We start from the raw sequence: 26184 nt of genomic DNA, 5'->3' as shown, positions 1-26184 counted from the left end.
TGGTGGTTAACAGAAAGAGCTTTAAGTATCTTAGCCCTTAGAAAGAAAGAAAAATGGAAAAGAAAAGGGAAAAGGAAAGGGAAAGGGTTACACATTAACCCATAGCCTTGAGACTTCAATAAGCGCATATCGATGTGCATAATGAATCCATCATCCGTTTGCCTAACGATGTCCCTTTGTTGGCAAATTGAGAGGCGGCACTTGCGGACTGTCCTGTCGCCAACGCGGCGTATGAGCAATTGCAATTGGGCGGGCGCACGGGGCGGATGCGAAATATGGGATGCTAAAACGCCGGAGAAGGAGGACACAGCACTCGGCATGGGACAACACACATTAACACACAGCAGCGGACCAAGTGGCGATAAGAGCGCGTTTTAATCAACGTAATCATAATCATATGACCAGAACAGACATTCTGAAGGGGCCACAATCGTATAATTTATACGCTCTTCTTGGCTTGACTTCAGTTTGAGTTGTCTCGGGGCTCTTTGTAATCAGCCAATACTAACCGCGCATTATGCAAAACCATCGGCACCACCACTACCACCACCACCACCACTAAGCCGAACCACCAACCCCAAGCCCTTGCATCCGCATCCGCTGGATGCGAGCGGCGTATAAAAGCCACTTGGCCAGAAGTTTCGCAAACATTTTGGCATCGACAGAGTTTTGTGCTAGTCTCGTCGGAGAATCCATAGTCAATTCATTCCGCTAATCCGTCAACCCAACGAAAGGGCCCTCAGAATGGTGAGTACGGAATTAAGATCGTCGTAAGCCTCAAGAAGGGATTTAAAAAAAACTAGAATTAAAATAAATCTAGCTGATTCTTTGTAAACTATTAAGCTGAACGGTTTACAATTTCGGAATATCAGCTTGTTGAGGGAATCTGTCTGAACTAAAAAACCCAGTTGAACGCTTTCAATATAAAGTCCTTTGACAAATGAACTGAAAAATGGGGAAATAGTTTTCATAACTCTGGAAATTAGAGCTAAAAAAAAATTATTATAAAATTAAGTTTGTTAATAAAAGTAGAGTTTGCAAAGCCTATTTTTATGTATTTTTTTAAGTGTTATGATACTGCTGTTGTGGCATTGCTAAATCTCCTTAATGTTTTGTGCCATTAAATTAAAAAAAAAACCCAAATTTATTTGCCAGGCGAGCCTTAGTCTCAAAATAGAAACTTTAATGATAGGTTTATAGTTTTTACACTGTTAGTGTAATGGGGATAGCTGTTCAACTATCCTAGCAAATATCACACTCTTGTTCTGCGTGGGTCTCAAAACCCAATGAGACACATAAACCCATCGATCGATTGATCGCTTGTGGTCGATTGGCGGCTCTGGCAATATTTTCTGAGCTGGCGTCTGGCTGGGGACTGGATCTAAAAATAGATCTAGTTTCAATTACAGTGGAAACGAGTTTGGCGGCGTTGGCGGCACATCGAGTGAGCGAGAGGAAAAGCCATCGCGTCGCGGGCATTTGGCAATTGAAAATTGTTTGGCTTTGGAATTGCTATTTATGTTGCGGCGCGTCTCTCTAAATGGCATCGGTTATATCTGGATTTCCTAAGTGCCCATCACGAGTCAGAGTCACGAACCGAGATACATCTGCAGATCGTTTTCGCTTTGACCTTTGCGAGGCTCTGAGAAAGTGCCCCCGAGTCGCGAATTTGGAATCTCGGATCTTCAAATCTTAAAATCTTTTGCCTGCCTGCCCGGCTGGCGGCATTTCCTTGCAATGTGTGCCTGTGCCGCTCAAGTGCCCGTAGCCGTGTTTATATTCCATCATTTGCGTGTGCGCCGCTCATTTAGATCTGAAAGCGGCAATTAGCCCGCTCAACTGCAGCTAAATTGACCGACCGGTCAAAGTCAAGTCAAGTCAACTCGGTCCGGCGGTGCAGCGTTTCTTATTTCATATGTCTTATGGCTGTGCGATTTGTGGGTGGTTATATAACCTTGTCCAGGCCACATATGTAACTCCCCAGACCCCAGACACGTACTAAATTCTGATCGCATCTGGGGGCCACAACACCCTCTACCCGGCTTATTGAATCACACTTGTGCCACATTACCAGTTTGTTGACACTCCGCTGACGTATACGTAATATTTTAATTGCATGCAAAACTTGAATATGCAATAAATATAAGAAATGCATGATATATGAGCCGAGGGCCAGGCGTGAGCGCAGAATGCTCATAAATCTAGTTGTTAACAAGCCTACATTGTGTGTCCATACTGCTTTCAATCGCAGCTATTTTTACAGTCCAACTACCATTAAAAACAAAACTTCGATTCGATTTAGAGGCCTTATCTTTATTATTTGATTTTAAAAACACGGTTTAAAATAAATAGTTAGTAATTGCAGCTTTTGAATAGGATTTACTGTTAAGAATACCTAAAACTATACTATCCAATGGTTTATTAAATTTAACAAAAATATTTCAATTATAAAAAAATTGAGAAGCGTATATTTTCAATCTAATATATAAACACTTACCCACATTAAGCTCTTATTTAATTTTATTTAAATTAATTTTATTGTTAAGTTTTCAATTTTTTTTTACCCAAGTTATTTTATGTTTTATTTGTTAATGGAAATATATACAATTTACTTTAGTTTTCTGAATTCTGGAATAAAAAGTCAAAAGCAAATTTCGAGCTTATAGAATTCAAAAGTGCGTGGTTCGAAGTTTGTCTGTAATTGATTCTAATTTATTAGCTTCTGCGGGTGCTGGGTAAAACGGACGGAAAGACAAAAAGCCGGAGAAACAGACAGACAGACGAAGAGACAGTGGGACAGAACGGAAATGGGCAATAATTTGCGCCGCAAACTTTTTACACACTCCTTACATCGCATTTCCAGGCAACTCGAACTCGAACTTCCCAACCATTCTTCTTTTGCTCTTTCCAAGGTGGGAGGAGCCGCTCTCCACTGAAAGATCGAGAGCGGCTTATGCTCACGTTTTCCTTGCGAGAGCCCGACTTACAGTTACATGCTTCAATTTCAATTAGCGAACGTGCGCATGTGTGCGTTTGTGACACGGTAAGCTAAAGTCAGTGGACAGGGGCGTCGATTTGGCAGCGAATGCAGGCGAATGGGGGCCAATTACCCCGATAACCCGATAAACAACGACCATGACTCTCCGCTGGAAGTAGCTGTGAATATGGATATGGATATGCATGTAGACTTATCACCCTCGAGCCACTTCCTTTGTTCGTCTAAAGACCCCTTAGAGGCGCTTGTCTTCTCTTTCCAGGGGTAGAGCGGGTGATCGAGGGGTGGTGGGACAGTGGGGTGGGTGGGCAAGATTTGGGGCCGAATTGTCTCACAAACACACACACACTCGAAAACGAAACGAAAAGCGAATCAAACCGCTGGCACATGCGTGCTCTTTCGAGCAATAAGCGTTCCATATATCCAGCAAGGGGTGATCTTAGAGTTTTCAATTCAATTATTTTTAAACTGTTACAAACAATTGACATAATTACTAGTGGTTTGTAATCACTTACAGAGGCTCCTGAAAGAATGCTGCGATATATTTTTATCCCAGAAAAACCAGTTTAAGAGGTATTAAACCACTAAGGATTTATTTGGATTAAAAATCTTATAATATAATTTGGACAAATTATTCATATAATTACATATTATCAAATATCGTTAACATTTTAAAGAAATATTGCAAATTGGGACAGAAAATATTAAAAACCACGTCCTAACTAAGTCGGTGTGAATTTTGACAGTGTAGCTCTTGGCATAGTTACTTTCGGCCGTTAACTTTTCGCAGAATAACTTTCGGCTGTGTAACTTTTGGCAAACTTTTCGCTCCACCCTCGTCCCCTCACATGATGTTCGTGTGGTCTGGTGTGCGTGTGTGTGTGATGGTGTGCATGGCAGAACGGTCCCCAGCATTTTGACATTTCATGTTTGCAGTTAGTCTGCTTTCGCTTCTCATGCCGTTTGGGGTTTTTCTTTTCACTTTGGTTTTGCCGGAAAATCCTTGTGTCGCGATCGCGTACGTTGCCTTGGCTGTAGCTATAGATATAGCTATCCAGCAGATAAGCAAATATTTTAAGCTAAAATATATACATATGTGAGCTAAATAAATACGCAAATACAGATAGTATGCATGTGTGAGTAATCAGTGCGAACGTGAAATTGCGCTGACGTTGCAAGTTCGCAGTGCAGTTGTAATTGTAACATCGATGTGGAGTGTCAATTATGTGGAAATATATTTACAAAGATACCCCCTGTGCGTGTGTGTGAGTGTGCAAGTTCCTCCTGGCACTGAATGTCACTAAAAGAGAGTGAGAGGGAGGAAGCGAGAGTGTGGGAGTGCGCCAGCTCTCTTTCCAGTGCGTGTAGATCAGTTACCGCCAGCAACAACAACAACAACAGCAACAACAAACAAACAAACAAACAAGCGACAATTCACATTCATTTCCATTCATTGCTGCGATTATCGCCAGTTTTGCTTTGCTCTTTCACCACGCACGAATACGAATCGGTGGGCGAAAGAGAGTGAGAGTGGAGAGTGGAAAGCAGAAAGCAGAGAGTGTCGCGTGTGAACCGTAAGAAAATGCGAAAGGGGAGCGACGGAGTGTGGAGCGAATGAAGTGGAAGCAGCAGCAATCAAAAAGTTCGCTCTGGGCACGCCCCCTTATGACGCCCCCTGTGACGCGTTATCAGCGGACACCCAACAAACACAAAGACCTAACCAAAATCCACACAAAATGGCGATAAACTCGAGTACCAGAGAATCGCTGCGGGCATAAAAAAGTTCGCGTCGAACAAAAAAAAGGGAAGTAAACAAACTTGTTTGTGCCCCACAACAACTTCAATTCCCAAGCCCCCCTCAAAATCCTAAGATCCCCGCAGAACCCACCAGAATATCAGCGATAAACATCCGAAAGTTTGGGTGGCCAAGTCCACAGAAAACCCCGCACCAAACCCGAATCAAGCGCCTAAGGTAAGACCAAAGACCAGCTAAAATACCATTTCGCATTCCAACACTCTGAAAAATTGGGTTCGAGTGAATTAATCCAGAGGTTCGACTTTAAAATTTTATTGTTTTTTCAAAGCGATTTCAAGACCTTTTTAAACTTCCAATACAAATTGTTGAGCTGGTTATTTTATCCTAAAACTATTAATATATAATACTATTCTTAAATAGCTGTGAAAATAATGATTTTTAAAACAATCATAATGAATGGAGTCCTCGCAGTTTATTAGAGTATTGAGAAATAATGATTTCAAAGCCATCTTAAAGACAGGACCATCCTCGCGGTTTCAATGGAGTTTTCGCACAGTGAATTGTGATCGACATTCGCGAATTTGTTCGTTTGTTGATTGTTTGCATTCGCATTTAGCGGTGTCACACCCTTTTTACAAGTTCAGCTTTTGTTCGGAAGGCGGGTCTGGCCCACTTGGAGGTTAATAACACTGGGGCGACCAAGTACAGTGAATTCGTAAATAGTCTGCGTCCCTGTCCCTGGCCCTGCATTACGTTTCCGACTAAATTAAATGTCTTAAATAAGGGGTACAAATTCGTGTAAAAAGAAATTGTTACAAGGTCAGTAGTTTAAGTGAGTGACGCTTTTGGGAAAAATATATTTTTACTTATCATAAATTCGGCTTTGCTTCAGCTAGAGCCCAAGTAAGTAGGTACTTACATTTATATGTAAGTCAAGATTCTCTTAAGGCAATTTCCGGTTCCGTTATTTAAATCTGTAATGGGTGCCCCATTATGTTCGTTTGTGTGTGCGAGTAAAGTGTCGCTTTGCCACAGCGCCTATATATTCACATCCCAATTGATCAGCTCTTGCGTGTGGGAAACTCTTTAATCTGTTTAATAAAATCTTTTTTAATATCTGTTGAATGAAATTGTTGTATTAAATTACTTATGTAAAATTGTATTTGATTATTTAATTAAGCTAAATCCGTAAAATCCGTTTATTTATTCATTATATTTAATCTGTATAAATTATTTGGAGTTCGTTCTAGGCTTTGCCAGTACATACAACATTTCTTGATATCTGTTAATTTAAATGCTTTTATTAATGACTTTTCCGTAAATGTATCATTATTTATATTAAATATATATCCATATTTATTTTAATAGCTTTTAATAGAGTCATTACTTATCATCTTAATTTATGTGACATTTCATATTGCATACTATTCGGAGCATTGAAAGACACCAATCTATATAGTTTACTCTATTAATAGTTGAACAATAACACTCAATTACACTTTAATTGCGAAACCCGATAGGCAACTTCTTTAATGACCTTCCCTTACCAAGAATGATCATCATAATATAAACGAAAACTTCTAATGCTGTTATATAAGAGACTGTAAACTGTCACAGAACGCCGTTGGATAATATTTTTCCATTGATCGGTTTTTTTCCATTTGTTTAAATTCCAGTTCATCTAGGTAAACTGAGTCATCCAGAATAAATATGTGTAAAGTACCCCTCTGACCCCAAAACCTCATATCGATTTATGCTAATTGTGCTGCAATATCCCACCCGATACGGCAATGACCAAAATTGGTCATTAATTGTATTCGGTTCTGTTTAATAACAACAATTGTGGGACTGGGAATGTCCAGCGGGGTGAAAAGGTACGCCTGCATGATGAATTGCGTCTAATAAGATTAATCAACAAAAAGTGCAATCGCAATGGGCAGACAAGTGACGCAGCGTCGATCTACGCAACTTTAACAAGGCAGCTTAATATTATCAAATTGATTAACACCACTCTTGGGGGATTCTGTTCTCTAAGGTCTCAGAGTGAGTATTTGTAAGTAAATTTCAAGTTGCTTAAAAAATTCAGATCCCTTAAGAGCAACTATTATATGTTTACTTACAATATGAATTGAAACCAATTTTTCTAGTGAACTTAAAGCATGTTTTTGAGCCAATATTCTATCCGATTTGAAATAAAAGATTAAAGTTCTAAACAAAAGTATTATACAATGTAAAACTTGTAAAATATTTTTACGAAACTTAAAATGACAGCAATTTTTGAAGAGTTATTAATTTTTTTATTGTCGTAAAAAATTTTTTTTTTTGAACTATTATATTAGTTTTAAATTGAGGTCTATTTTTGAAGAATTCCCTTTTAAATATTTTCAATGAAGTCTTAATTTAAAAGATGCATTTAACCCTGCTCAAGAGGTATGAAAACTATGCTCTCAGGACCTATTTTTAGGCCATGCTCGCATAGTGGTAGTTCCGGCTTGTTGGTAAAAAAGCCTCGTCATCGCTTACATGAGATCTTTGGCCGACGATTTTCCCATTCCCGCGCAAAACAATAGAGATTGCTCTGCAATTACCGCTATTGATAATTGCATTGATTAGCAATAAGGTATTATATATAAAACGGGGAAACCCTACAGACCCAAGAACAGTTAGACCGGCGAAAACAAGTGGCTTAAAATGAGGGAGAGATATAGAGATAGAGAGAGAAAAGCGAGAAGAAAGAGAGTCTCTGTATCTATGAGATCGCCGTGTTGCGGCAACATGTTGCGGCAACAAGTTGGATCGCCCAAGAGCAGCACGCCACACAGATACGGATACAGATACAAATACAGATACAGATACAGTCTCAGGCGCTGCGAGAGCGCTGCCGACGACGCCGCCTACAGAGACGCCGACTGCGCAGCGGTCCGCTCACTTAAAATACAATGTTACCGCCGAGTTGCGACGTAGTCCTTAAACGCGAAGCAACAAGTAAGCATCGCAGCCAAGTTGAGATACTCCGGTTTCGGTTTTTCTGTTTCCATATATCGAAGAATATTAAAGCAAAAAGTGTGTGCCCGAAAAAAAAAAAAAAGACACCAAGCCAACAAGTGTCTTTACAGTCTTACCAAACGCAAGCGCGCGAGTGAAAAGCCCTGAAAAATCGCTTGGCAAAGGTCACCTGCAACCCGGTGCAAACCGCAACCTATAACCTGTAACCCCGCAATCTCGTGCCGGTCGGTGCCCAGCACTAAAAATCGAACGAAACGCAAAGTTTCCATCGCCCGAAAGCAACAAACAGAATTACGAAAATGTAATAAACGTTAAACGTTTAATTATAAACAAAAAAACATACAACTCGAACTTGGAGCAGCTTTCAAGATTGGCAGCAATTAACATCAAGCGAAATTAAGCGAAAATAAAAAAAATCACAAATGGCACAAATCCCGATCGAATGTGGAAAAGTACTGGTGGACCAACCAACCAACCAACCAACCAAAAAAAAAAAAAGAGGAAACATTAAACAACAATTATAAGCTTAATGCGTTTGTAAATGCAGGGCATGCTTTGTTTTTTCTTACCCAACCTCCAATGTCCAATACCAAATACCAATTGTGTCTGCAATCCGTATTCTGTAATCTGTAAACTGTAATCTGTAATCATTGTCTGCGTCAGTTGACCGAATTGCCAGAAGACTGAGAAGCGGGTAACTAAAACTACCTGCTGGTTATGGCCATCATATCACCACTGCCTTGTTGCCCTTTTCGCATGATGTTGCCACCTTGCAGCAGCAGCAGCAACAGCAACACCAGCAACAGCAATCTGAGTTTCTTTTGGTTATTGCTTCTTTTCATGCTGGTCAGCCTTTTTTGTTCATTTCATTCTGTGTGTTTTTTGTGTGGTGTATGTGGGGGTATGTGGTGTTGGTGTTGTCAAGCGACCAGAACAACTTTCGTTGATATTCGACCGATATTGATCCGGCGATGATGTCATAAGTGGACGTATGGACGCATGGACGCATACACCCATACAATCCCAATCCCTAGGGACTGGCATTCGGAGCTCGAAATTTAAGGCCCTGCTGACTGCTAAATGCCGACTGCTGACTGCCGACTGCTGACTGGGGAATTATTTCCTCGAAATCTCGCATTTAATCGCCGGCGTCTATTGCTGCCATAGCTTTAATAGTGCGTGTGCAACAGGAAATATATATTTTATTTATGCTGAGAAACACAACGCAGCACAACACAACACAACACACATATTTTCTGGTATGATGTGTGTTTTATATGTGGCTGTATTTATTTTTTGCGTGCAAACACTTCCGACATTTTAAATGCAGCCAGCGAAGCGATCGGACTCGGACTCAGACTCGGACTCGGACCGGCTAAATAAATCAACATCAGCAGTAGCAACTTGGGCCCTGCTGCTGATTTTGCTGCCGTTTTTGCTGCTGCAGCGGCAACCCGTTCATCTCCGATGCATATAAATGATTTTAATCAACGACAGCGGCAGCAGCAACATTAATAACAATAAATGACAATCAGCGATCATGCCAGTTTACATATGGACTTATAAGGAATATTTGCACGAAAAAAATATATATTTTTTAAAGGCAAATTTAGTTGTCAAACTTTGATTGGTGATTGCTGTCAATCTTTTGCTTAAGCTGCCATCACTAAACCGAATTGCATAAGACAAACAGAAGAGTGATTAAAATCGAATTAGACGCTGTCAATCGAAGAAAACAAATCCAAGTTCGTGGGAAAGCAGAGCTAACGTATTTATTTCAATTTTAGATAGTCCACAAATAAAAGCAAAAAACAACTGCGGCCAAACAACTTAAAAACTAGGAAACCTGAATAAGGCAAACAATAAAACCAAACTGTGTTACACCAAGTACTTAAACAGCAAACAAAAGTACTTAAGCAAACATTTTGTTTCGACATTATACAATAATTAGAAACGCAAACAAACGACTTCTTTCTCTCAAAACAAAAAGAGAGCAAACAAACCAACAAACAACAGAAACAGCAACAGACACAAATCGTTCGCTATGAAGAAGCTGTCACTAAATGTGAGTATTAATCTGGTCGGGCCATAAGAATTGACATCAACACTCTATATATATAGTACTTAATACAAACAACATGTTGTCCCAACAAAGGGCCTTCCTTCGAATGGGGGGCGTGGCTCGATGGTGGAGGGGAAGTGCACTTTTCAAGTTCAGGAACAGCATGGAGAGGGGAAGGGGGAATGGAATCGCTGCTGATGGGAGCGTGTCATGTTAATGAACTTGAAAAGACTCTCGATCGCCTGCGGAGATCATGATCCAAATGGCGGATGATGAGCACCATGACGAAGTGGCTTTCCTCACAGCAGCCGATGACTGTTGGCGGTTCTTGTTAAAGTTTAAGTTAAAGTGCAGAATCGGACAGCAAGTGGAAAAATTGAGCTGCAACAGCAGCTCCCAATTGAAGGGAAAATTGAATGGAGACATTCAGGTCAATTGACAAGTCTGACGGGCTGGCAAATCAAAGAATCGATTTTACAATTGGTACTGCAAGAGATCATAGTCCAGACATAGATAATCGTATAAAGAATTCTTGGAAACGTTAAGACTTTCTTAAGCCGACTTTTTTTCCCGTTACAAAGCAAATTGAAATCTTAAGTCCGGAAATCTGGTCTTAAGATTTCAACTTAATAGAATAGTTAAACCTACTTATAGTAAAAACGTTTGGCCTCGAATGCAAATTAATCTTTAATCCCTATTCGATGTATTTTTTAGCTCAATTTTTTTTTTAAGAAAATCCATTTTTTAATGATTCAAGTTTCATTAGAAATTATAAGAAAAACACATTGCTTAAGAAATTTGCTGATTAAAGTAGTCATTAACTTTTTTGTTGCCAATATTTATTGTAAGCAATTTTAATTTTTTAATTTATTTAGTGCATCGTTTAGGAAACTGGATTATTTGTTAAATTAATAGATTTTTTATATCCACTTAAAAATAATATCTTAAAACCATTTTTTTTCATAGGATTATAAGTGCACAAAAAACTAAAGGGAAAAATAATTTATTTAGAATCAAGTTTTATTGCCAATTTTCAGTTAAATGGTTCGAATTTCATCTCTTTTTAATAAAGCTCTATTAAAATCGCAATTTTTCTCCTTTACCTCACATTTTAGTGGTCAACGGTCAATGGGCTGACCTTCGCCTTTTGCGGCTGGCCAGAGTCTGAAGTGGCTCTAATTGAATTCTGCGATAAATCACAGCCACGCGCCACCTCAGTCGCATCCCAGATATCTCACAGATCCCACAGATCCTCCTCCGCAACTCTGGCTAATTGAAAAGCAATTGCGGCGCACTCAAATGGAGGCGTGTGCGCCTCTCTTCGGGGTTAATGTGTGGCAGGAGATACCACGACCAGAGTCCAGATACAAATGTATTTCGCAGATACGCGACTTTGATGTTGGCAACTCAAGAGACCGCTTCTCCTGCGCCACAGTCATTGCCCATATATCATACAATATACAATATGCATATGCTTTTAGCATGCATGCGAATACGAGTACAAGTATATACATACACTTAGCGATGCTTGCGTATAATTGTATGTTTGTGCGCCTTATAACATCTGCCAACTGTTCCCGACTTGTCGTTTGGCTTATTTCTTGCAGTTCAATGCCCCAAAACTCTGTTGCTGGCGGTTAGTTTGTTTGCCTCTTCGATTGTTTATTTATGTGGGACTTAACTGGGTTTCTTGCTACGCAAAGCTATATTAAGGAATTTATATTTATAAACAAAAAGTTATTTAGAAGACACCATTAAGGAAATAAGAAAAAAGAGAATCCCATTGGGAAAAAATCACCATTAACACACTTAGTCACAGCTCTTACAAGTGATATCAAAAACCACTTACACTCTTTCAACGCAACCTTATCATTTATTCATCTCGTGATGTCTTGTCTTATTGCTATATTTATCTTCACCACCAATGACTCAAAAGTAATTCAAAGAATTTGGAGTATAGGAGCTGCTGTGCTTGGAAATTGGTCTTAATCATGACCCGCAATTCACATTGAAATTGGCTGATGCAACCGCCAAGTTTTATGGCTTGTCTGCAAATAAAATTAATTTTCGCCTTTTATGGCCATGCCCCGCTAACTCCTAACCAGCCATAAAATCCACATATCTCCACATATAATCATTATCAATTAGTTGGCGCTGCCGCTGTTGCTGTTATTAATAAATGATCTGATCGTTAAATTATTAATGGGTTCTTATGTCAGCAGGCAAATGAAATGCTGTAATAAGCCATGAAAATTAAACAACAAATTGACAGAACGTCATTAAAACTTCACGATAAACAATAACAACAATAACAGCGGCAGCCAAAACAACAACAGCAATAAAAACAAAAACAAAAACAAAAACCATAACATCAGTGAAATACAATAAATACAAAGGCGGCTGAAAACGGGGGCCCGTCGAAGTTAAAAAGTTGGAGACCAACGACAGGTTACCAAATACGTACCACATACGTCTATGTCTGCGATATACAAATGTTAATGATTGATTTTGTGTCATGTAATCGACTTGGGGAGCGGGCTAAAACTAGTTTCAGGCATTTAGCCAATTTAATTGACGTCAACTCGACTCGCCCGATCTCCTCGCGCACATTTCTTCCGTCCTTGGCCGTACGACAATTGCAATTGCAATTGCAATTGCGATCGGAATAGTTGTTGCGGCGGCTTGGAGTTGTAGGTGACCTTATTAGACCAAGAGAATTGGCCAATGGAAAAACCAAGCCAAGCACCCGAATGGAATGTAAAAAAAACCCAAAATAAAAAAACCAAACGATTTTCACACCGGAAAAATAATATCAAAGTTGCATTTACAGAGACCAGTTTAATAACCATTGTATTTCAACTTTTGAAATTTCACCCAGAGAAATACGGCATAGTAAATAATGTAAATGAATGTAACATTGTTTTTCAAATAGTTTTCAATAGGAAAATTGTAGATTTCCATTTTTTTTTTTTAATTCTAAGTTTTGTCATACTTAAAAATAACAATGAAATTGAAACCCTTTGATTTAAACAAAACACCTCTCGGGGCTAAATCAGTACCGTAAATATGTATTTCAAAGTAAACATATTTGACTTTGCCATGTTTTTCTTTGGGTGACAGAAGTGCTCTTTCTTTAAATATAAATAAATGTTGGAGAGATCCTTGTATATAAGTAATCTATTTTTGATACAAAATACAAGTTAGATCATTCGATCACTTACATTCACAAAATATGAGATGTATTTAGTCCTTCATTTTTTGATGTGCATCACTCCGTTTAGGGCACTTCTCGCATTCTTGGAAAGCACGCTTTATCTGTGTGTCAGGCAGTGCACTTATTGGTTATAGCCAACTTATACTGCTGTTGCTATCTGCTGCTTCTTTTTTTACGTTTTTATTCACACCCGATCGTTCAATGGCCGCTCATTGTAATTGGTTTGTTTGATCGTGATTGCCTCGCACTTTGCCAATGACTCATTTCCGTTTTGGCTGCCGCGACTTGACATTCGCGGCATGGTTATTGTGAACACTTGTATTTGCCAAAATTTTAAGAAAAATCTCAAATATAGGTCGTCACTTTGGAATATTTCAAATATTTTGGGGTGTATTTTCGTTCTGTTAATTGCCGCCACGTTTAGCGAAATTGGCATCACACTAATACGCGAAACAAAATTTGAAATAAATTTGGGCTTAATAATGACAAAAAAAGATTCTTTTTATGCATATATTATTTTGAAATTAAATTTAGTTTATTAAGTTTACATTATGTCTCAATAAAGCTGATCAGAGAATTATTTTGGAGGCTTGATTATACTTATATTTAAAAAAAATTTTGAAAACCCTAACTTCTTATTAAAAAGTTTTAAGTAGATACAGTCACAATCTCAAACACTTTTGCTTGCCATCATAATATAATTTATGGGACTAACAATGTTTTCTCTTTCCGAGATGATCCGCTTAAATTTATTTTTGACAGTTAACTTTCGTCCGAGCTTTCCCAGCACTTTTATTTGTATGTCATATTTCCCAAGTTAAGCGCTTTAAAATCTTCCTTGATTGTCAATCCCCGCAATTTAATAATTCTTTTAATTTAAAACACCTTAATTTTAATATGTTCCTTTTATGTTAAGCCCCCTGATTGTTAATTCTTGAGACTTTCAAACGCTTTCACTTCTATATTCTATTTCCAACTTAAACCCCTTGATTGTGACTTAAAGAGGCGTTTACTTTTAATCAGCTTAAGTGTGATTCTGATCGAGTGAGGATTCCGCGTATTTCGCGATCGCCGGCGACCGAAAATAAACCACACCTTGCCATCATCATCATCATCATCATCATCATCATCATCATCATCATCATCCTCATGATTGTCGACCGGTGATCGGTGATCCCCTTACCGCTTTCCCTCCTTTTCAGATTCCGATTTTTCAGATGAGACGTCCAGCTGCGGGGCGTAATGGCCCTATCGAGAGCTCAACACCCGCTGGGTTACGTTTCATTAATACGATTCACGTAGCCATAACACTCCGATCGAGTCCGATTCGAAGGGGCAAAACTTAATTATGTGATTTATAAGCTTTACGATTTTATTTAAAACAAAGCGCTCAGCGCGCCGCCACCAGCAACAAAAACACTGCAAAATTGGCACAATCAGCAAAAAGGCGATCAGCTTGCACATTTTTGCACTTTTATTTTCCCCTCTCCCCCCCCCCCCCCCCCCCCCCCCCCCCCCCTCTCAGAATATTTTGCAAATAATTTCCTCAATGGACTTGTTTATTTATACACGAATTCAATGCATATAAGTAAATATTTGTGAGAGCGAAACGTGTGACACGCTTCTGTGCGCCGCTGCCCCAACATCTGCCTCACATTCGGATACAAGATACAGATTCCAACTCAAACTTTGGCTCAAAATTGGCCGCCTCGTTGCGAATACAAAAAAACAAAAATACGAAAAATAAAGAAAAAACAAAAAACAAACCCCCTTCGAGTCGAGTATGATAATTTGGCATGCATTTGGAAAACGAGCTGAAACCAGTTCGCCATGCTAAATTGTTTTGCTTTCAATTAAACTAATAAAAAGCCAATTGTCGTGTGTGAGTGCTGCTGAGTGCGAGTATCTATGTGAGTCCGAGTTTGTCAGTCTGTTTGTGCCAAATGGTCGGCGGTCGCCCAACTGGCTGGCAAAATCGCGCGACAACGTCAGCAGCAGCAGCAGATACTACATACAAATACAATATGGCCAGCGGCAAGCGGCTGCATTTCTCGATCGCATGTGATAGCTATTACGTTGGAGCGGCAGACAGAAAATGGTTGCAGATCTGGCAGATTAATTGGTGGGCCAGTGCAACATGGCGTATGAGTGATGCGGGATATACATATTATTCAAATTCCATTCGTTAGCTAAAGGGTTGGCACTAAAATGCTTGAAATATTCAAAACACATTAGAAATAAAGATCAAAATGAAAATTCATGTATTAGGATCAATGGCAAATAGGAATTAGAGGATGTGAAATTTTATTAATTTCCTTAAATAAATCTGATACACTGCTAAATTTTGTTATAGGTTTTATAAACTACATTCTTTAACTTGTTAATGTTTTCATAAAATTACAAAAGTTAACTTGAAGATATAAACCGCATAAATATACAGGTCCTTAGTCATAATGTGTAATTTAAATTAAATAAAAAAATGTTAATTCTATTAATTAGTAATATTATTTCGTTAGCTTTCTAAGTTTAGTTAAATAGTCATGAAAATGGGTATTTTCTTAGGAAAGAGTTTTTAGAAAAAGGAATCATATAAAAAATAATAACAAATTAGATAAGTTATAAAAAGAAACTGATAGTCTTGTATAGAAAATAAATTAATAGGTAACGCTAAAAAAAAGATAAGGGTTCTTGTGAGTAAAATTAAAGATAAAATAATATTAATGATGCTGTTTGTGTTTGATGAAAAACGATGCAAACAACACAAATGTAGACTAGTTAAAATCAATATGAGCTTAGTGCTTAATAAGCAATTTGATAGAAATTACTGCAAATATTGAAGAAAAAACATTGAGAGTGATCATATATTTTGTTGTAATCTGAATAATGAAGCAATTACAGAAATAGCTCCATTATTTACAACCTGCTCAAGCTGCCACATAGACACTTTTTATATATAAAAAAAAAAAAAAAAAAAATAGCTCCCTGAAAACTCCCAAATGTATGCAATGAATTCCATGTGTTTATTAAAACGCCTTCATTATCTACACTTAAAGGCGTTATAAAAACAATAAACTACTTGTGGGCAATTTATTCATAGAACTGGCGGAAATTACTTCACTTATGACAATTAACTCGAACCGCTTAGTCATTCATTTTGTTAACCAGATATAATCGGTTGAAGTTTCCACTCGCCCAGGGCAAGGTGGAAAATTTAGTAGCAGTCTCACTGGTTTTATGGCTGATTAATTCACTTTTCCAATGGATGCGACAGGGTAGGGGGAGACAGAGGGGGAAAACCTGGGCGGGTCCAAACTAGTTTGATAATAGTAATTAGATATTCTATGAGCGTGCCAGGACAAGTGCAGCTCTCCAGTGATTTTTTTTTTTAACGGCCAACTCCACTTGTTTTGTGCGGCTCAAGTGATAGGCATTCACATCACGTATACGCCTGAGTGTTCCACAGCCAGTCGCCGCTATTCGCTCTCTTTTCAGCAGCGTAGCGACGATCTCTCAGATACTCAGATACTTTTTCGCCGACTGCGCCAGACTCGCTGTCGTCGCCTTCTTTCCGTTTCGGTGTGTGCGTGTGTATCTGTGTGGGCCCGCCTGATAAGCAAAGCGGTAGCAATAGCCATCGCCATCGCCATGCAACCTGAACAGCCGTTCGCGATCTTCAGTTTTATTTTTGTGTTGCCAACAAAAGTTGATTGCTCGCGCGTCGTTCTCGTTTCTGTGTTACTTTTCTTTTTTATTTGTGTTTTTATTTGCCTTTTTTTTCGGTTTGGATATCTCGTGCTGTTTGCCGACTGACTTTTGTCATCGCTGTCTAAACATCGCGATTGTTTATCCAAGACTTAACCAAAACGAGCGGCACTCGAAGTGCGCGGCCAATTGCCTTTTGGCAGACGCCAAAGATCTATTGCGAAACACGACCATTCGCCATTAATCTCAATAATATCAATTGGATATAAATATATTCAGATCAATTGACTCTGAGCCATGCCCGCGGATGGAAGCCATAGAATCGCTGCATTGGCGGCAGTCACTGTGAGTGGGGAGGATGTAAAATTGCTCGAAAATTAAACCGAATTAGCTCAGGTCCCACAATGAATCGTTTGCAAGTTTGCAAGTAATGAATTATTCAAGAGAACCCGCAACTGTCACAAAAAGTGTGTCTATTGCACTGCGCACGAGTTCAGCTTGTGTCTGTGGGAAATGTCTTTAAAATTATATAAATTAATTGCAGAATGATAAGTTTGTTGCTCTTGCTCTTGCTCTTACAATTTTCAAAATCTTAGACATCTCTTTTTTAGATTTTTAACTGATGCATTGCAGCATTAAATTTAAAAATGTATTAACAAAATGTCTAAAACAGAGATTTGTAATGCTTTTAAAAAATAAATAAAAATTGGGATTAAGTTTACTTTTTCCCCTAAAGCTGATAACTTGTTTGTTTGTTCAGTTCTAAGCCAAAACCTTTTAAGAATTTCAATTAATAGCTTTCTCAAGTTCTAAAAAACCCAAAAACTGATGCATCGTAATTCTAAATAATTAATATTCATGAAAAACCAAGGAAAACCAACAGCTTAATCTTATCTCTGCAGTAAACACACCTCCTATTTGTTCATATATCTAAGCAAAATATAATACGAATGTGATATAATCATGCGATGCAAGTGAATATTTATTCGGATGATTTGCGAAATGTGTTAGGTGATATTTCAAAGAGATTTAGGAATCGTTTTCTCCAGTGCACACGGGTTGCAAGCGGCCAACCCGCTGCAAGATTTGGTTTTCCACTCGGCCTTTCCTGTTTGGCATACCCCAGAGATTTCATGAATAAATGAATATTAATCGAAGACACATATCATGCAAATTGCAGATGGGGAGAGGAGACTCGAGTACGAGACTCCGGCATGTCCATCAAATTAACAGCGGCATTTAGTGATTCGCGCAGGCGCAGGCAACACTTGCTTGCCGTTGTGCCAGTTTGGCCTATAGTTGCTGGTACCAAGCAGTCTCGCCATGAACGTTTATATATATGCTTTTCGTTGTTGTTTTTGTCCGCTACTAGTGGTGTTGTTTTTGCGTGGCTAAGCACTTTTTAGTTGCGATGTACAACAAACAGAAAAAAAGAGCAACACAAAAACCGAAGGGGGCCTGTGTTTTATGTTTTGGCTTTCGGTTTGCCATGCTTGCGTAGCCAAGCGTTAAGATATATGGTAGCAGTACTATAGTACTGGTACACACACATATCGCAATCAGGTATATCTGGCATATAGAATGCACAGTTTTGCAGTCGCTTCAGTGCCGCTTTGTAATCCACATAATGCCCGATGATATATATCGTGATATAGATAACATTTTCCACATACCGAGACGAAATTAAAGGGAACTGATAAGGAATTGCTGGACTTGAACCAGCCATGTGTTCTATTAATAGCGCATTTCGTGACAGCTCCGGGTGGGCGTTATAAAAAGGGGATCAAGCTATAGGGAGTCGACCTTGAAATGCCTTTTGATTTATTAGGTTCTCATTGGAAAGAATATATATTTGATTAATGAAATTGGGACACTAACTAGACAAATAGTCTAGTTTTTAACTCTTCTAATATTTATAAATATTTAATTTAAAAGACTCAAGGTTTAACAAAGATAAATATTGTCATTTAATGACATTTAGTCAGATTTCTATTTATAAATATATAATTTAAGGGACTCAAGGTTAAAAAATTATAAATATTACCATTTCAAGATATTTAGTCAGGAGATCTTTAAGTAGTTAGTAATAAATAGATTTATGTTAATCGTGTTTTCTATTTAAGTCCTGATTGTTGTTTGTGATATCTTCAATCAAGCATACCCCTTGGCCAATTATTCCCTGAGCATAATAATAATTATAAACTATTGCGCAAAAAAGAATTCACAATCCGTTTTTCTGTCATAATTGACATAATTATTTTTGGCTCATGACTTCATTCAATGTCGCCTGGCAGCAATAAAATCATCGGCGAAAACAGCAATCAAATCAAAGTTGAATAGTGTACAATCAGACGGCAATCAACAACAACATTAGCAAGATGGCAATTGAGAGGCGTGCGTGCGACTCGCTCCAATGATTCAGTGGTACGAAACAGAATAAAAATACGTATACGTATACGTATACGTACGTATATAGCATATAGAGCTTTGGACAAATAGATAGTGGCTGGAATTCGAATAATGGGATGACTTGTATGTGCGACACGCTCGCGACTTGAATTGATACAAAGTGCCGGCCGACAAATAAAATCAATTGGCAGTTAATCAAAAGTAAAATGCAAACAAATTGCCAGCACATGTCGATGATAATGATGATCGAAGATGCTATATGGTATATATGTACACAAGTAATTCAGATCGAAGATCGATATGAACGACGACTTCGTTCGTTGGCTCCTTTTTACGATGATGACGCCATTCGATCGACGGATCAATTCATTCAACTTCTCCTTCAACTTTCCCTTGCCCTGTTCAACATAATGTGCCCCCCCCCCCCCCTGAAAAGAGACCATGTTACATTATCTTTGACGCGTTTCGCATATCAATTATGGCATTCATGCGGCCGGCAAAAAAAGAGCATTAAAAATAGCCGCCTGCACCGAACGATGATGCCATAAATCGTGCAACTCGAAGCCAATTATCACCAGATGCTGATGCTTAAGCCAAAGCCGAATCCATCGGGGAAACTCGAATCGAATCGAATCGAATCGCTCGTCCGCAAGCTGTTGCACTTTGCACTGGGACATCGCTGTGAGATCTCTAACGAAACGAATACTATGTGCCATCATTGGGCTTGGGCTCCCCATTCGGCCACAACTTGCACTTTTCGATGCGGTGGTCCGGTGTCGCCAACACACGTGGTGGAAATCCAGATGCCAATAACACTTTTTGCGCAAATAAGAAAACGTTACTAGGTGGTTGGTAGGGGGTATTTGAAGCAGGAATACCCAATGGTTTTTATCAAATTCTTTTAATCATTTTTAATTTTATATTTTCCTAGTCATTAAACTTTAAATAAGCTTAAGAAAAACATTATTGTTGCGGTTAACCACAATCATTTTCTATGGGCTAAACGCTTTCATTTATATATATTTAGATACATTCTATATTAAATATTTGCTTGCGGACAACTACTAAAGATTTCAAAAATGATTTTTAATTTTATTTTAAAAATGAAAGCGATGATGAATATTTTGCTTATTTCCTCAGTTAAATATTGTTACTATTAACTATGACGACAGATGAAATAAATTCACGTATTTCTTTCAAGTTTGTTTCAATTATGAATACAATTCGTCAGAAAATAAAATTTATCAAAAGTTTTATCTCAATAACGAAGTTTTAGTCTTATAAAAATTAACAACAACATATTTTTATATAATCTAAGTCAATGAAATGGCACAACAGATGCAATGACTTATATATTTTTTGGTATTCCCCAAAATTTCTTACAATTTAAATATTTTTAAAATAAAAATAAATCAACAAAATAAATAAGCTAACTAAATTTCAAAAGAAAATTAAAACGAACATTAAATTGTTTAATTTATTCTTAATTTTTCCAACAATTTCGATTTAAATCAACTAATTACCATTTTTGAGCATACTTTTAGGGGCGTAAATTCGCTTGTATAGGCGGCCAATTCATTGGTATAAACATGCATATATTTCGGCCTAGGCCATTGGCTAGCGACTGATGAACTTTCTAAGAAATCCCATTCGCATTCGCAGTCCCCAATGCCCCATTCCCATTTCACGAATTCCCATACAACGGCCATAAATCAACGAAAAAATGTGCTCAACTTAATTGAAGGCATCAACAAGGCAATAAAAAATCAATTTGCTAAATTTGCTAAAGATCTTAGAACGCACAGATCGTCAGATCCGACAGCCGAAACAAAAAACTCGTTAAAGCAATATATGTCTTTAAATCATTATCGGCCCAAGAGCGCAAAAATTGTTTAACAAATTCACTTTCATTTTGTTGATACTCATTCGCTTGTTCCTTTTTTTGTTGTTCGCTCTCAAAATAGTCGACGTCGTTGTGTCTGCTTTGGTTTTCATTCAGCATTTCAATTTTTCAGACGGGGGTCGAAAGAATTTCACACATGTCATGTGCAAACAAACAATTGGCACAGCGCGCAATGGAAAAATTTGCACTTTTAATCAAATTATTCAATAGTTTGGAATGCCACAGATGTATATATGATATGTTGTATATATATGCTGTAATTTCCGAGCGGGCGCGCAAATTGATAAAATATGCAAAGTAAACAAATACGGTTGTGTGTGATATTAGTAAATACAATTGTTTTTTGGGGGCCCGTCCGCCCGTAAATTGGCTCTCCTTTGAGCCGCCAAAGCGGCAAACTTACATCATAAATTAAGCCCCGCCGACAGATGGCAAATAATGCTATAAACATTGAAATCGCCGCTGCTATTTATAGAGTTCTCCTGCGATAAGATCGTCTGCGGCAACGGCAACGGCAACGACAGCAACTGCAATTGCAATTGCACCTTTGGGCAGACGATCGGAGGATGAGAATGAGGATGGGGATGGGGATTGGGATCGGAGATGGGGGGGATTATTTTTAGCCAGGCGGCAGACGGCTCTGTCGGACGAGGTCTATTTATATAGTTGCTACGATGGGGCAGCAGCAGCAGTGGCAGCAGCAGCGGCAGCGGCAGCTTGATTGCCACCTGGCTAACCTGCCCTTGCCCCTGCCCCTGCCCCTGTCCTTTGGCGGCAAGTTTGCCCAAAGCGATGCCCAGCTTGGCTTGGCCCATATCTGCTTACCCAGTTAACGAACGAACTGGCCATCTGCCCAGGCAGTTAATTGATCGCACCTATAAATAGGCATCTATTTTTACATGCATTTCCGGTTTCTCACTCCTTTGCAGATGTGTTCCCGCAACATAAAGATCTCGGTGGTGCTGTTTCTCGTCTTGATACCAATCTTCGCCGCCTTGCCACACAACCACAATCTGTCGAAGCGCAGCAATTTCTTCGATCTGGAGTGCAAGGGCATCTTCAACAAGACCATGTTCTTCCGACTGGACCGCATCTGCGAGGACTGCTATCAGTTGTTCCGCGAGACGAGTATACACCGATTATGCAAGTAAGTCTCATTTTGGGGATCTCATTTTTTAGGAGATGTACTAACTAACTCATCGCCGGAGCAGAGAGATTCCCTTACAGCGTTCAAGGCAAGGCCAAAAATATGCTAATTCGGTCGAATTATGATCTTAAGTGCTGGCAGACCCTGACACAAATGCCGGGGGTCTCGGGAAATGCTCTTGCGGGACCTTCGTTTATTTCTATAAGTTTTATGGGCTCTTTCCTCGCCCAGCCAGACAGCTACTTTCCCCTTGACTTTCACGCACAGAGAAAAACGACAGCCGACCACGCTGCCAATTTGGATTTGTTGTTATAATATCTTTCTTTGATCTTCGAATTTTTTTAAAGCTTCAAATATTAAATCTCAAGGATGCAATACTACTTGATTTAATATTCAAATATTTTACTTAATTTGATTTAAATGCATTTTATTCAAGTTAAATATGTTATAAATTTTAATTAAATTTTCAAATATTAAAACCAACGCCAAAAAAAAGAAAAAAATTTTAAACCTTAATATTTTTTTTTAAGAGAAAGAAAAACCCCACAGTAAAAATAAACATTTTAATATTTGAATGTTACATTGTTTTTCAAAATATCAATAAATATACTAAAAACTTGATAATGTAATTATTAACATATTTAATTAGTTTATCTAATAGTATTTAATTCAAAATAAAATATTTGGATTTACCATGAATCGTGTGGACATGATTAAATTACAGAACTTGCTATAAAGAATTGTAATTAAAATTTTATAATTTGTATAGATACATATTAATGCCAGTTGACTCAGCTTAAATGTTTTGATTAGTTATTGCAAAAAATTCCAAAAAATCTATAAACAATTCAATGGTTTCTGAGAATTGCACTAAAAAAGATATCTTTGTTAATAATATTTCGGATTTTTATTGCAATATTAAAAATATGTCTTTACTGACCATTCTGATTAATTTCTCTGTGCGACCTCCTATATCTATGTTTCTTGTCTATTCGATGCAGGGCCAATTGTTTCGTCCACGAGACCTTCGGCGACTGCCTTAAGGTCCTGCTGATCGACGACGAAGAGATTTCGCAGCTGCAGCACTATCTGAAAGTGATCAATGGATCGCCCTATCCGTTTCACAAGCCCGTTTACCACTAGACTACTTTGTTCACTTCCGTTTCCGCTTTCGTTTACGCTTTCCGCTTACGACTTCATTTTCCTGATTTTCCAACATATTTAGTATTTCACTTTAACGACTTTGAGTTACCATTACCGTTGTGTTTGATTATGATTTTCGTGTTTAATTTTAGGAAAGACTGCTTTGATTCAAAATGGTTTGGCGAATGCCTGAAAGTGCTGTTAATACCCGAAGAGGAAATATCGAACTTACAGCACTTTCTGAGAGTAGTGAATGGCTCGCCCATATCCTTCAACATGGGCCCGCAAACATAACTCTAATTCCCCTCCCCCTCACACACACAACCACACACACAACCACACACACACACACACACACAGTTGAAAATATGCTGCGAATGAATGTGGAATGGAGAATGGGAATTTAACTAATCCAACCACAAATGCAGAGCCAGAACAAAGAAATCTAAAATATTAAAACGCCCAAATTTAATTCGTACTTATTTATTACTGTATGCCTTACAGTTTTTACTATATATGTGTTTTTTTAAAAACGAATTATTTTTATTAATTTATTGAGAACGTTATGCGTTTGTTGTAAGTAACATAATCGATGGGCGAGTGAGAGATAGCGATTGATGATGATGATGATGCGGATTTTGCAGATCTCGTAACTCCCCCATATAGAAGCCGAAGTATTTATTTTTAAGTATTCTTAGCTTGTTTTATTATTATTGCGTTATGCGTTGTGTATATAAAATAAACAAAACGAGATCCATTGTATTTAATCCGTGTAATGTAAAATTATTACTTTTATTTTTGTATTCTATTGTAAAAGCAGCATTTAAAATTAACGTTTTACACGATTTTCCCGCAAGGGCAAAAATATATAGAGCTACTTCATTGTAAACACACACACAACAAACACACACACACACACACACACACACCGCACACGAGACCGAAAGTATTTTGCAAATGTATTACACTTAAAATTTTGTGCTATTTTGTAAAGATAAAACCCCTATTAGCGTAAATTTGTTGGCGAAAAGAGGAAATATAACATATACCTATCTAAAGCTAAACCTAACATTTACCCGCATACTACGACTACAGTAAACGCCCGTACTAAATGTTAAACAAAAAAAAAACGCAAGAACGCAATTTGTGCAAGACACAAACAAAAACCCCTGGTAAAAACACGCGAAAAAGGACTGCATTACAAATGTGGCAATAACGATTATAAGCCCCCATGTAAAATAATAAAAGATAATCATTCGCTGGCTATTTGAGAGCATCAAAATTGTGATAAATGAGAATTAGAATGCGAATGCGCGACGCAGAGCCGCCAAACACCCAGACACCCCAGAAAGAGATCGCTATAGAGGCGGCGAAAGAGACAGACAGCCGCCAGAGAAAGAGACCGCCATAGAGGAGGTGAAAGAGACAGACATACAGCAGCCGGCGATTTGCGCGCGTTTTTGGCGCGACTAAAAGCGTCTGCTTACCGTTTTTGTTTTGGTACGTTTTTATTTATTTTAATTTTTTTTATTAACATTTGATTTTTGACTTTGTGCAACTTTTTTTTTTGGCTTTCAGTCAAGCACACAAACCAAATATGCATAAATATTGTGTTTGTACTTTTTAAATAATTACGAATTTTTGACCAGTTTGCTTTTTCTTTTTTGAGCAAACTTGATTAAAAATCATTTTTGAAAATTATAATCTACCATTTTTGGTACTATATTATTCACTTTTGACATTTTTCCTCAAATTTTTTGAAACGAAAAATTTGGATAAAATTAAGTTTAAGTATTTTTGTTGTATATGCAAGGAATTTTTGACATTTTGGCTCCAGTTTTTGAGCAAACTTGATTCAAAAATGTAAATTAAAATCAGTTTTACTAATCCCCATTCGATCTATTCAAAACAGGCAAGAATGCTTTGGATCGCCCTTCTTCAACGCCTGCATAGAGGCTCTTCAACTACACGAGGAAATGGACAAATACAACGAATGGCGCGATACCCTGGGACGAAAGTAAACTGCTATTTTCTGGGCTCTGGCAACCGTCACTGGCACGAGCAGCTACTTAATTCTATAAACTATAAACTAAAATAAACTAAAGTACACTATGTATTAATGATAACTGTGGCAGAACACGGCACGGAACAATGGCAACCAGGAAACGATCGACCCGAGGAATGTGTACCACTTAAAGAAATAACTAAACTAACGACTAAGCTACAAGAGAAAGCAGATCAAAAATGTTGAAAAAAAAATAATGATGAAAACAATTACTAAGCTATTACACGTTACTTATCCGCACCGCATATCGGAAAGTGAAAATTGGTTTTTATTTATTTTGTATTATTCTCTGTCATGCACATCGATCCGTTAAACAGTCTCGTGGAGCTCTTAGTTTTAGTAACTACGAGAATTATGCTAATTTCTTTCAGTTCTTGGCACAAGAGCAAATTGAAAAAAGAGAAAGCCAACAAACAATAAGAGAACAAACGAACGAACGAACAAGAATCAAAATGTCTGATGTAAATAAATTATTTTTGTCTTCTTTTAAAGATTTCTATACATACATATTTATAACGCCTAACTATTTTGTACATTTCTTTTATTTCGTAAGCTTAAGTTAACTTGTTACGGCAATAAATTTTACGTTCCACACCTCCCCACATTTGCATCCCCGGCAATAGAACGGAAAAAAACATCCGAGAAACCCCACAAGGCATAATTCGACTCGATTCTATGTGTACTATTGCATATGCCCTACGATTACATAACTATTAATTAATTTAAACTTGTTTGGATCTAGTCGTAAAGTATAAATAAAGATTGTATATTTCAAGAGGAGA

At 38.0% G+C, this 26184-nt stretch overlaps 1 protein-coding gene across 6 annotated transcripts; it reads left to right on the top strand.

Moving 5' to 3' along the window:
• Window positions 1-650: 650 nt before the first annotated feature.
• LOC128253698 (crustacean hyperglycemic hormone) lies at window positions 651-26182 on the top strand. 6 transcript variants are annotated; one of them, XR_008267477.1, is made up of 5 exons: window positions 7707-8058; window positions 9545-9822; window positions 21977-22194; window positions 23490-24837; window positions 25250-26182. XR_008267477.1 is itself a non-coding variant. In XM_052982305.1 (3 exons), the coding sequence occupies exons 1-3, from the start codon at window positions 17033-17035 to the stop codon at window positions 23335-23337; spliced, it is 408 nt and encodes a 135-aa protein (XP_052838265.1). In that variant the 5' UTR covers window positions 16096-17032; the 3' UTR covers window positions 23338-23478. The 6 variants fall into 6 exon arrangements, 2 of the variants coding, with proteins under 2 accessions (XP_052838265.1, XP_052838267.1); XR_008267478.1 differs by lacking the exons at window positions 7707-8058; window positions 9545-9822 and adding an exon at window positions 651-747; XR_008267479.1 differs by lacking the exons at window positions 7707-8058; window positions 9545-9822 and adding an exon at window positions 3949-4967.
• The last annotated feature ends 2 nt before the right edge of the window (window positions 26183-26184 follow it).

Source organism: Drosophila gunungcola, assembly GCF_025200985.1.
Source record: "Drosophila gunungcola strain Sukarami chromosome 2R unlocalized genomic scaffold, Dgunungcola_SK_2 000004F, whole genome shotgun sequence".
Lineage (NCBI taxonomy): Eukaryota > Metazoa > Arthropoda > Insecta > Diptera > Drosophilidae > Drosophila > Drosophila gunungcola.
The sequence above is the reverse complement of the archived record's forward strand: the minus strand, read 5'-3'. Positions and strand labels throughout refer to the sequence as shown.